Source organism: Myotis brandtii, unplaced genomic scaffold (genome assembly GCF_000412655.1).
Source record: "Myotis brandtii unplaced genomic scaffold, ASM41265v1 scaffold927, whole genome shotgun sequence".
Taxonomy (NCBI): Eukaryota; Metazoa; Chordata; class Mammalia; order Chiroptera; family Vespertilionidae; genus Myotis; species Myotis brandtii.
In genome coordinates, this window is record NW_005371823.1 from 679,974 (window position 1) to 692,492 (window position 12,519).

General features: G+C 46.7%; 1 protein-coding gene across 1 annotated transcript in view; it reads right to left on the reverse strand.

Annotated features, from left to right (window-relative positions):
* The window catches only part of RYR3 (ryanodine receptor 3), a 380,950-nt gene that overhangs the window by 85,987 nt on the left and 282,444 nt on the right, over positions 1-12,519 (reverse strand). The window contains exons 53-60 of the mRNA XM_014532943.1: positions 11,870-11,959; positions 10,866-11,012; positions 10,624-10,686; positions 9,239-9,314; positions 9,005-9,128; positions 5,634-5,749; positions 4,977-5,044; positions 3,761-3,882 (exon numbers count right to left, since the gene is read on the reverse strand). Coding sequence (XP_014388429.1) covers positions 3,761-3,882; positions 4,977-5,044; positions 5,634-5,749; positions 9,005-9,128; positions 9,239-9,314; positions 10,624-10,686; positions 10,866-11,012; positions 11,870-11,959 — 806 coding nt within the window. The remainder of the gene's footprint in view (positions 1-3,760; positions 3,883-4,976; positions 5,045-5,633; positions 5,750-9,004; positions 9,129-9,238; positions 9,315-10,623; positions 10,687-10,865; positions 11,013-11,869; positions 11,960-12,519) is intronic.

A 12,519-nucleotide genomic window follows, 5' to 3' on the forward strand; every position in this document is an offset into this window, starting at 1 on the left:
TGTCATTCACCTGTGTTGTCTGTGCTCTTAGGAGGGGATGCCTCTGAATTCTAGCTGACACTAGCACAACTAGACAACCTGGCAACCCCTTCAGAAAGTAGCCCTTCCCGGGGGAACAGAAAGAGGGAAGGCTGAATGAAAACACTTGGTACTCCAAGGTGAGGCTGAACTGCAGTCTCATTCATAGCTTGTCAGGGGCTCTGTGCCCCACCCAGGGTGAAGTCTTTCAGGGGACAGCTCAAACGGAGAAGAAATACTCGTACATCCCGAGTCTGGTGGGGATGAAGATTTGCTCACCTTACAGTGGTTTCCAGTGAACACCCTGGGCCTTTCAGGGATGTCCCCTAGAAATCACAGCCTAAGTCCCTCCTGGTTAGTCATTATTTCTGCAGTGGAAATAAGTTGGAACCCCCAGCCTAGAGCTTAAGAGGACTCAGAATGAGTTCATAGAGAGTTGGCATCCAGCTAGTGTGAAATGAAATCTGGACTGCTTCTTTTTATCTCTTCCCCCAGTGTGTGTTCTTTCTTTCTTTCTTTCTTTCTTTCTTTCTTTCTTTCTTTCTTTCTTTCTTCTTTCTTTCTTTCTTTCTTTCTTTCTTTCTTTCTTTCTTTCTTTCTTTCTTTCTTTTCTTTCTTTCTTTCTTTCTTTCTCTCTCTCTCTCTCTCTCTCTCTCTCTCTCTCTCATCTGATAACTCACAGAGTTGAGGGAGGGGGACAGTCAGGAGAAATGGGAGTTCTGTGGTTCTGCCCTGAACATCTGGGCTGTGGGTGAAGCCACTTAATGGTGGACAATGTGTTAGTTTTCTCATTCGTAAGTTCAGAGTAGTCACACTGCCCTTAGCTTTTAGAATTAGGGGCTTTCTTATTTCTGGTGAAATAAACACACGCTCTGTATAAATATGAAATAACACTTTTCTAGATAAAGCAGATGGTTTGCTGTTTGATCCTAATATTAACATGGCTCCTCTTGCTGTGGGACGTGCTTTCTCAGGCCAGCAAGGCCAACTTCCACAGGCTCCTCCTTGTCCCCTAGGGGGCCCATGATTTAAGCAGCAGCATTGTCCTTAGCCCGGAGTTGTGAGAGGCCTGGGTCTCCTCCGAATTTGAAGGTGATAAACTAAAGGGACCCCAGGAGAGAGCCTGGAAAGCCCTAGTGAATAGCATCCAGTGCAGAAGAGGTGGGGCAGGGGTGAAGGATGCAAACAGGAGGGGTCCGGAAACGTGAACAGGTGCAGTGCGCACCACTGCCTCCACAGAGGGTGGCAGGCACGCTGCCGGGTCTGAGAGCTATTTGCAAGGCTGATCAGCTCCAGCCGTGACAAATGGTGCCTGGCTGAACAAATGTTACATTTCCATGAATTAATAATCTAAAAAAATAGAAGAAAACAGACACACCTGCCTTCTGTTGATATATCTGAGTATCTCATTTTTGCCCCTCAATTTCTTAACTTTTTACAAAGTACATTGGTGCATCCTGAAAATACTTAGAAATCATTGGCCAGCAGTGGATTCAAAGTGTACCCCATTTTGATAGCATGGGTTCCTCCTCTCTTAACAAATGAGTTAAGTAATGGCAGTGCAGGAAAAATGGCACTGGGTCTGGACAGAGGGGACGGGGCCTCCATTTCTGCCCTATCTTACTCCCTGTTGCCTTAGGCACTGGCAACAACCTGACCAAACCTCAGTTTCCTCATCTGCAAAGTGGAGATTATATTCTTAGAATTTAAAGCATTGGGGTAATGATACTCAAAGGGGCACACTCTTCCTATGAAAAATTAAGCTCACTGCTTAGCCATGTGTGTTTAATAAATGCTAGCTAAATCTTAAAGTTGAATATCTTCCCAAAGATGCTAATACCTAACAGCTGTGTCTTTTTTTTTTTTTTTTTTTTTTTTAACAGCGGGGTTTTTATTTAGTACTAGAGGCCCGGTGCCTTCCCCCAAACACTATCTGGTCACCTTTCCTTATTTTCCACTCAGCCCCTCTTGCTGCATAACAATTTGTTATTATATCTCGTGATTCTACAGGTTAGGAAATCAAACAGGGCACAGCCTGTCCTGTTCCATGAGACCTGGGACTTCTGCTGAGATGACTGTAAAGGCTGGGAGCCTGGGACAACTGGAGGCCGGCTGAGCATCTCTCTCTCTCACTCTCTCTCGCTCTCCCCACACCGCTCTACAACTAGCTTGGGCTTCCTTCCAACATGGTGACTTCATGATAGTTGAACTTCTTACATGGCAGCTCAGGGCTCCAAGAGACCAAGGCAGAAGCGTCCAGTTCTCTTGAAAGAGTTTGGAGCTCTCCTAGGGTCTCTTCTGCCATCCTCTATGACCAAAGCAGACCCAGGTCAACTCAGATGCAAAGAGAGGGAACAGCCTGGCCTGCCCCCCTCACAGTCCAGGAGCCCTCAGGGGTAGGAGGTGACCCGGCGATCAGAGGAAGGTGACACCCCTTCACACCTCTGCTGCTGCCACTGCCAGCAGTGCAAGCTGGGCCGGCCCTGGTTACCTGAGCCTCTGGTGGTCCTAGGCACCTGGGCAGCTGCCATCCAAGGCTTGCCTGCACCTTGTGCTGGCCCTGGGCAGCTGGGGGGCTGAAGGGACTGGGGGGTTTCCAGAGGCAGGCACGTGGCACGGTATGGCCTTGCCACGTGCCTGCTGCCCTGGCGTGGCTGAGGGGACTGGGTGCCACCATCTTGTGGCTGTGGGTGCTGCCATCTTTGAGGGTGGGGCAGTCAATTAGCATATTCCCTCTTATTGGCTGTGGGCGCCGCCATCTTTGCAGTGGTGTGAGGGTCAATTAGCATATTCCCTTTTTATTAGATAGGATTATGTCCACTGTTCACCATCAGTGGATGCTAGGGAAGGGTTTGATTATCTGCTTTCATTACAGTCTTTAACTCTTTGCCATTCATAAATCAAACCCAGAGAGAACCTGAGGCATGGTGGAATCCATCTCTGAGCCTGATCATGAAGCATCCCTTTTGTTCTTCTCTGTTGAGGCATCCATGTGTTATGCCGTATAAAATGTAGAGGAGCTGGTACTTTAAAACAATACATATATTTATTGATTTCAGAGAGGAAGGGAGAGGGAGAGAGAGATAGAAACATCAGTGATGAGAGAGAATCATTGATCAGCTGCCTCCTGCATGCCCCACACTGGGTATCTAGCCTGCAACCTGGGAATTGAACTGTGACCTCCTGGTTCATGGGTCAACACTCAACCACTGAGCCATGCTGGCTGGGCAAGGGCTGGTTCTTTTGATAAAAAACGTTTTCCCTATTAAGAATTTAATTTGAATTATGTTGCTCTAGATTGCAAATCTCAGATCGTCCACACCAGAATTTGTAAGATATGATTCTGTTCCTAAATTTTAAGCTTCAGAAGCCTGATAAGAATGGGATTGAACACAGCATTAATCTGCTTCTTCTCAATGTTGTGTGTTTGCTTTTTCTAAGCTGCAGAATTACCTTCACCTTTTTCTAAATTTTATTTCAGGATAGAAGTTAACCTGATATATAAAATTTCCTCCAGCCCTACTGAAACCCCCAAACAGTGCACTTTTCTATGCTGCCAAGATAATAATACATAGACAAGTATGAATAAAATTACTTTAAAAAACAGGTGATAACCAAAACCTCTGAGCCACCCATCAGGATACAGTTCATTTCTTCAAAAGACTCATTGAGTCTCCAGGAATCTGGAGGTTTATATAAACCTCATCAGCACCAGGACCTTCTCTTTCTTGCGTAGACTCACCTGGCCACCATTTCTTTCTCCTTATGGGAGGCAAACCCACTGCTGCTAAGGGGCTTCAGCGGGGACGACAGGAAGTAGAGGCGGTGATTGGTGAAGTACTGGTCAACTAGCGGGAGGAGAACCTGGAAAACCCACCAGAAATTAACTTCCAGGAAGCCAGCCAAAGCCCTTCCTTTGGTTCCTTTGAAAAAGTTCATGCTCAGTGAACAAAAGCCTCTGACCTTCCAGGAAACTCTACCCCAGGTGTGGGGAACGTCCGGCTCATGGGTTGCATGCCCTGCCAAGGCACTAGGGGTAAATTAATTAACGGTTTGACCAAATATAGCAGTCTAATTTTTAAGTTGATAATTTTGTATGGACCTGTAATGATGTTATAAATATCCGAATGGCCCTTGGCAGAAAAAAGGTTCCCCACCCCTGCACTACCCAATGAATCTGTTTCTAACACATTTTCCTCTTCTATGCCTGAACTCAGAGGTCCTGGTGTGTGTGAAAGGATAAGACCACCAATGAGCACAGACCCGAGTCAACATTGTCAGGAGGCTCCTGTCGGTCACCTGCACTGAGACATGACTTCCTGGGCATGGCATCCAACAGATACCTGGTCCAGCAATACTAGCCTGGCACATTCTATCACTGCTTCTCAGAACACGGCTGACCCACGGCTGCCCATGCAATTAGTCCTCTGAATGGGGTTGTCTGGCAGAGACTGCTCACTGGTGCCCAGATTCATCCCCTCGTCTTTCTCTTAGCAATAGAAACCCCCATGTTCTGGGCACGAGGTCACCAAACTGGAGAATGCACTATCCAGTCTCCCTTCTAGCTAGGTGAGGCTAAAGTGACTAAGTTCTAGCCATTGGGACAGAGCTTTTAAAAAAGTAACAGCTTGCCCTCCCCTCTCCCTTCCCCCTTTCCCACAGATATGGTACAGGTGAGCCTGTTAGGACCACAGGGACACAGACCGCACCGCAAGAGACGGTGGAGCATCAGAGAAGAGCCTGAGACCCTGGGTGATGCGTGGAGCAGAGCAGGCTGGCTGCCTCCTCGGACCACCTTCCTGCCTCGGGAATGTTCCACAGGAGAGAAATATGAGAAATGTCTGTCTCATCGGAGCCATTGGAGTTTTGGATATCTTTGTGGGGTCGGCTTAACTTGTACCCTAAACCGTAGGGATCCTAAGAAGAAAGTAATTAGGTAAGCACAGAGAGTCACTTACTTTGGCAAAGAATTTGATCTCCTGGTCATGGGGAGACCTTTCAGTTTTCCCACTGATGACAATGGCTTCTACAAAGACACAACACCAAGTTGGTCAGAGTTAAAAAACAGGAACCAGTCACAGCGTTTTAGAAACAGAGCAGCTCTTCTCAAGGCCACGCAAGAACAGGCCATTTGACAAAGTATCTTTTATTTTACAAAGGACTTTACAGTTGTGCTGGTTAGTTACTTCCTGTGTCAATTCTCTAAGCTGTTTCACTATCCTTTTCTCCACTTAATCTTTTTTAAAATTAAAAATTATTATTTTCCCTTTCTCCACTTTATTGATGAGAAAGGAGCTTCAGAGAGGGTAAGGCATATGCCCATGGTCTCAAAGCAAACCAAAGGGAAAGTTAAAATAGGACAAGTTATATGAAAAGAATGACAAGTGGCTCAATCAAACCCAGCATGGAAACCAAGCATGAAACTGATTTTTTTTAAGTTGGGTGGGGTGGGGGAGGGATCTCTGCCACTGTTTCCTCCCCACATATGCCTAAATGAATCATGAACAGCTACAGTATGAGGGCCTCATTCCTTGATAAAGAAATATCAAATTCTTTGATATGATGAGATATTATGAGAAGCATACATGTTTGTGACATATTGCAAGGATACTTACCCAAATGGGCAATAAACTCTTGAGCAGAATCAACATATTTCAGGATCTTCTTCAAAAATTTATAGGCAAACCTCTTTTCCATGGAGGAGGCATCCAGCTCCATATCCTTCATACCTCTAAGGTCGGAAGCGGGTAAACCCCGGGAAGCAACAGAGATAACTACGTGACTTTGGTGCATCAGCAATCCTGCCTGCATTGACTTCATTTTCCGAATGTGAATCCTTATTCTGGCTCAGTGGCTCGACTCATTTGACTAATTTCCCTTTGTACTTGAAACTGCCTCTCTGAGCACGCAACACCTGTACTACAATAATTTCTGAAAAGATTTTTTTTTCAAAAATATCTTTATTATTTATTCAACAGGTATTGAGCTGAGAATAAGTCAGAGAAGCAAGCAAGAACCCCCGCCCTCCTGGAACTTACATGCTAGCTATAGACAGACAAAAAAATTATAGAAAACAAGATATAAATTATATGGCATGCTTGAAGTTTATAAGTTTTGTGAAAAAAAAGAAAAGAAAAATTAAAGCAGGATGAAGGGGCCCGAGAGTGTCTGAAGTGGGGGAGAGCGGATTGTAGGGTTAAACAGAATAATCAGTGCTGCTCTCCTGGGGTGCAGGATATCGGAGTAAAGGCTTGAGGGAGGTGAGTGAATGTGCTTACGGACATCTGGGGAAAGAGCTTTGCATCATAGGGAGCAGAGATGCAAAGGTCCTGAGGTGGGAGCATGCATGCTGAGTTGAAGGCATATGGCAGAGACCAGTGTGGATGGCATGGAAGTGAGCAGGCAATCAGGAGGGTGTAGGTGGGCAGGGAACTAAATCATTAGGGCCCTGTGCTCCATCCTTCGAATTTTGCTTTTGCTCCGAAATGGGAGGCTATTGAAAGCTTCGAATAGAGGAATGACATGCTATGACTTACACTGTAACAGAGTTACTCTAGTTGCTAGGTTTAAAGTTGACTGTGGTTGAAACAGGGAGCCCAGGTAGGAGGCTCTTTCATGATGACAGCATGGAGGTGGTGAGAAGTGATCAGATATTAGGTATCTTACAGGCAGAACCATTAGAATTTCCTGAAGGATTGGATGTGGGCTGGGAGAAAAAGAGGAGAGCCAAGGTTTCTGGCTTGAGCACCAGAAGAAGAGACTGCCACTGAGGGAGGGGAAGCTGAGGATGCAGCAGGTCTGAGCTGTGAGAAGCAGAAACCAAGAGTTCTCGGTGGTGACAGGGACCTCGCCTCCTCACCTATAGGTCCACGTGCCCACCACAGGCTCTGGCCCATGGTAAATGGCCACTAGGACATGTTTCCTCAATTCAATGATCTTTCTTCTTTCCCCTTCTATTTCCTTGATTTTCTCGTTAGTTATAGTAAAGAGGAACTTTTCATTTCTGCGAGCAAGTGATTTATCAGCAAATCACAGTACGTATTCTTGGTGTTAAGATTGGGATTAAAATGACGATGGGAGCCTTTCTCACATGCCTCCCTGGAGGCTGTCTCCCGCGACCTGCCCTTTCCTGCTCGACAATATGGCAAATACATTTAGTTATTTTTTTTTATATGAGATATAACCGAGATATTTGTATAGACTTTTAGTTGGTTTTCTGCTATTCAGTAGCAAAATTCTGTAGGAAACAAAAAGAAACAGCAGCTGGCTCAGCAAACATTTCTTTTAGGAGGAATGGCTCTATCAGATAGGAATACTGGCTTGCTTTTCACTCCACAAAGTGCTCAGCACACAGGGCCCTATGCAGCGCAGCCCACCACTGGCCTTTGACCAGCGGGAACACAGGTTCTGCTTTTAAGACGTAAGCAGCCAAGATCATTCTCCTATAAAACATTCACCTAGATAATTCTGAAAAATCTAAGTTTGAGATAAAATGTCACTGATGCTTACTATTATTGTTATGTAACTTAATTAAATAGTATATAAAACAACAAAATAAAAGTGTCAAGAGGACTGTTGATTCTATGAGAACTAAGTTGCATATTTTGCAAAGACCTGCAATTGCAACCAAATACATACATGTACATATATACTTTTTAATCTTCACCTGAGGATCTGCTTATTGATTTTAGAGAGAGAGAGGAAGGGGCAGGGAGAGGAAGAAAGATAGGGAGAGGAGAGGAGAGAGAGAGGAGAGGAGAGGGGAAAAAGAGAGAGAGAAGGAGAAGAGAAGAGAAGATAAGAGAAGAGAAGAGAAGAGAAGAGAAGATAAGAGAAGAGAAGAGAAGAGAAGAGAAGATAAGAGAAGAGAAGAGAAGAGAAGAGAAGAGGAGAGGAGAGAGAGAGAGAAGAGAGAAGAGAGAAACAATGATTGGTTGTCTCCCATATGTGCCTTGACCACAAGGATAGAACCCACAACCTTTGGTGTACAGGATGAAACTCTAACCAACTGAGCCACCCAGCCAGGACCAAATACATAGTTTTTAAAGTAGGTATGGGTGAGAAAACTGTAAAAGATAGGGGAGGAAATAAAAACACACACACTTAAGCACCTAGAAGAATACTGCACTTCCATTGTTTAGCATGTGCCTTAAGTCTCGCTGATATAAAGAAAAGCCATGATTGCAAAGCGCTGGGGATGCAGGATGGATGTGGTTTATTACTGCAATCAATGGGGCAGCATACACAGAAAGGCCTGGCCTAGAGCCCAAGACTTGTGAACGACTGCATATTTGCATGTTTTAAGTTACAATGAAATGTTTACGGTGTGTGTGTATAATTTGTCATGACTCTGCTGTAACTGAATTTTTCCTATTTTATTAAAGTTTTTTCCCCATTACCACTTACATTCAATGTTATTTTTGCATTAGTTTCAGGTGTATCGCATAGTGCTTAGACAGTCATATACAAAGTGAGACCCCCGAAATTTCCAGTACCCACTTGGCCGCATAGATAGTTATTCCAAAATCATTGACTACAGCCCCTATGCTAAATTTCCAGTACCCACTTGGCCGCATAGTTATTCCAAAATCATTGACTACAGCCCCTATGCTGCACTCTAGGTCCCAGTGACTATTTTGTAACTACCAATTTGTACTTCTCAATCCCTTCACCTTTATCACCCAGTTCCCCAAACGCCCTCCTCTCTGGCCACCTTCAGTCTGTTCTTTGTGTATATGAGCCTGTTTCTGTTTTGTTTGTTAGTTTATATTGTGCTGTAACTGATTTTTAAAATTAATATTGATTGGTCCTGTTTATGTCAGGAAAGAGGGCTTCATCCTGCAAAATAAAATGTTTTTCTTATTTCAAAAGACACCCACTATCCTTGCTCTGACCCGTTTTGTAGGCAGGTGATTAAATATCTGGAGAGGGAGACCACACCTCCAAGCCCGCCCAGCGCGCTAACATCACCTGGAAGACGACTTACCTAGACACCACGATGCCATTCACTTGGAGGAATTTAAACAGGTCCTGTGCCTTCTCTCGGTCCCTAGACTTCTCCTTGGCAGTCAAGGTGTCATATGGAACCAAAAGAGGGTGACTGCCACCACCTGGGTCAGGAAAGTGAGAGATGACAACATACTTGGCTCTTCCTTAGTACTTCTGGGGAAGCACGCCTGCCCCAGCTCACCGTCTGGGGGATGTTGGGAACCAGGCTCACCTTTGCTCTCCAGCTCCAGCTTCTTCTTCTTGGCCCAGATGTTGTGATAGTTCTCAGCTATGACCTCCACCATCCCCTGTGTCCCACCAGGCAGAGGACCGTCAGAGAGAAAGCAAGACAACGGGCTCATGCCTGCCAGGCTTTTCAGGCAGCCTGGGGGGCAGAGCTCCACCAAATGCTAACGGTATGTTAGTTTGCTTCGGCACCTCATTAGTTTTACATCTTCCCATACAACAGAAAACAGTTCCGGATTCTGCCCCTCCCTTGTAACTTATTAACCTGGCGGTTTGATGCATTCACGACAGACACACACATTTCCATTTGGAAGTGCATTTTGGTGGCACTTGATCTGCCATAGGACCTGAGATTTGGGAGCTGGAAGTGCGGGTGAAGGAAAAGTCTAGAATCCCTGAAAACCTTTAGTTTAGCAAACTAAAAACAGCCATGTCTTAGGGAAGACTACTGCAAATTAGATTTCCCAGATAGAATTATCTCTCTAAGGTTCATGAAACAGTGACCTCAAATGTGCACTTTGGAAAGAAACTTTCTCTGAAGCCAAAGGGTAGGTCTGAGGGAGCAATGGCCCCTGGCTGGGGCCGGTCACGCCCGGCTGTGTGTGCAGGAGGGCAGGACTGGGCAGAGGCAGCTTAAGGCCTTTAATTTCATCTTCTTGGTGTACGTGCCTAAGTCCTACTCGATTGCCTGTCTGCACCTTCTGGGAACTCAAGTGAATCTGCTATGAGATATGCAAGTGTCCTCATGGTTGGGGGGACCTACTGGGACCAGGAAAGCACCCCCACACCCAGGGGTCTTTGCACAGATTTTTGCCTAGCTGTTATCAGTTCTGTTGTGGGTTTAAAAAAATATATATTTTTTATTGATTTTAGAGAGGAAGGGAGAGGGGAGAGAGAGATAGAAACATCAATGATGAGAGAGAATCATTGATTGGTTGCTTCCTGCATGCCCCTACTGGGGATTGAGCCAGCAACCCAGGAATGTGCCCTTTACCGGAATCAAACCCCCCACCCTTCAGTCGGCAGGCCGATGCTCTATCCACTGAGCCAAGCCAGCTAAGGCCTGTTGTGGGTTTTGATACAGTAATTTGTTTGTTCTTCCTTTTGTTGAGTGATTACCTGTTAGGATGTTCCTGGTTGAAGTACAAAGCCTCACCTTCTTAGATGATTGCTTACTTCTGCTGAGCCCTTCCCTGTGGCCTCTGCCCAATGTGCCCCTTTTCAAGGTTTATATTTTAGTGGTGAGATGTTCTAGGCATTTTCCCTTCTTCTTATTCTTTAAAACACAACAGCCTCTTGGGAGGGCAATATATGCTGCACTTGGGGGCTTTAGGAAGCAAGCTGTGCTGCCCTGGAGGCAGCGACACTGACCTGCAGCTCCCTGGAGAGCGCCACGTTGCAGAGGTCCAGCGGGGCAGGGCTGTAGCTGTTGCCCTAGGGAAGCACAGGCAGAATCACCGGGGTTGCCATTATTGTCCTTATTCTCACCAGCATCCCAACATCAGCCACCAGAGATGGATCCCAGAGACCCCCAGGGCTCCCGATGGGTGGTCCTGGCCTGGGAACCCCCCGAGGAGGGCTTTCCTAGGCGGGCCCAGTGGTGTCCTTCATACCTGGCTGGCCTGGGACATGCTTCGGAGCTTCTCGTTTTCCCGTTGTTGAACTAGGGCTTCTGCTTCTTTGGTCCTCTCCACAGTCCAGCCCACAGCCAGCATGGTTTTCAGGGACTCTCTGGCTGGCCAGCGATAAATTTCCTTCTCCTGGAAGAAAATTTGAGCTGGAGAGCTTTGCAGGGCAGGCCCAGCACTCTGCCTGGCGTGTCTCCCTGTGGAAGTGGGTCCCACGATGGAGGGGGTGCTAACTGGTTCCAGCGTCCTCCCCCAGCTCAGAATCCCTCTGCAGCACCCCCTCCCCCCGCCGAAGCATGCAGTCAGCCTTTCTGGTGTTTTTAAATATAAGACCCCACAGTCTCCTGCCCCCAGAGGGATGAACCAGGCATCACCCACAGGCTGGGGATAAAGAGGAGCAAGAACAGAGAGTGACTTCTCTTGTTCTAGCAGCTGGTTAAGAGGGGACTCGCCAGAGCACCTGCCAAAGCTCTCCTTGGAGCATGGGAAACAGAGTTTCTGAGACTTAGAATTCTCTTCAAAGCTTCATAGGTGGTTAATATGCACACAAGGTGCGCATGCTGCCCTTTACATGTGACCCCAGGCCTAACGCGTACCGAGAACCCTACTGACCGCAGAGAGGAACTCAGAGTGGGCTGAACCACATTTCTTAGTTAAAAAACCCAAGAGACCTGCCTATGTCCTTGGGGACTCTCTTTTCTACTCCTATTATCTTCCCTGATTATCTCCCACTACCCCTCTCCCCGCCTCAACGATTAGACAGAAGCCCTTCCTAGTTCAGCAGCAAGTGGCCTACAAATGCATTTGGCTCCGCCTCTAAGTGCTGAGCTGAGCTTCTCTCTCCAAGGGGCTCTAAGAGCCTAAGAACAGACCAAGGCTGGCCCCCAGGTGTCCCAGGTGGTGCCTGCTGGTGAGTCCCCGAGAAGTTGACTGTGTTTGAAAGTCTCTAAGGAGCTGCCGCGCAGTGTGACCCAAGGCCCGCTCCTTACCTTCTCGGTCAGCGTCTTGAAGGGCCTTATCAGTGGATGGGTCTTCACGTTCTCGTCCAGGGAAATTCCATATTTCCACCCGCTCTGACTCTGCAGAAAGGTTCTCACTTCAAATATCCTTGGCACCCCAGGAGCCCCGCTATGTGACCCACATACCAGTTTCTATCTGCACTGAACGAATGGAATAATGGAGGGTGACAGAGCTTGGAAATTGCCCCCGCAAAATGTCTAATGGATCCATTAAGGCTGTCAGGCTCTCTGCCCCTGAATGTTGAACTCCGCTCCTTCATTTCTTCTTGTTTTAGCTGCTGTCCCCTCCACTGACTCGCTTGTGTTTCAGGCTCACGACAGACAGAAGGATGTTTCAAAAGACCTGAGAACAATGCTTCTCACAGTGTTCTCAGGCAGGGACAGAAGTCAAGGCTAAAGGCCTGTGAGGACGGGACCCGCTGGCCACTGCACCCCTGTCCGCCAACCCCGTAGCAAAACTGTAGCAATGCGGGGAATCACAGAAGTTTAAGAATTTCAAGAGTCACTCAACAAACACTGTTTGCATGCCTACTACTGTAGGTGCCGGACTCTGTCCTAGGCACTGTAGACACAGAGGCAGGCACATGTCCCCGACTTCCATAACCTCACAGTTTAAAGTC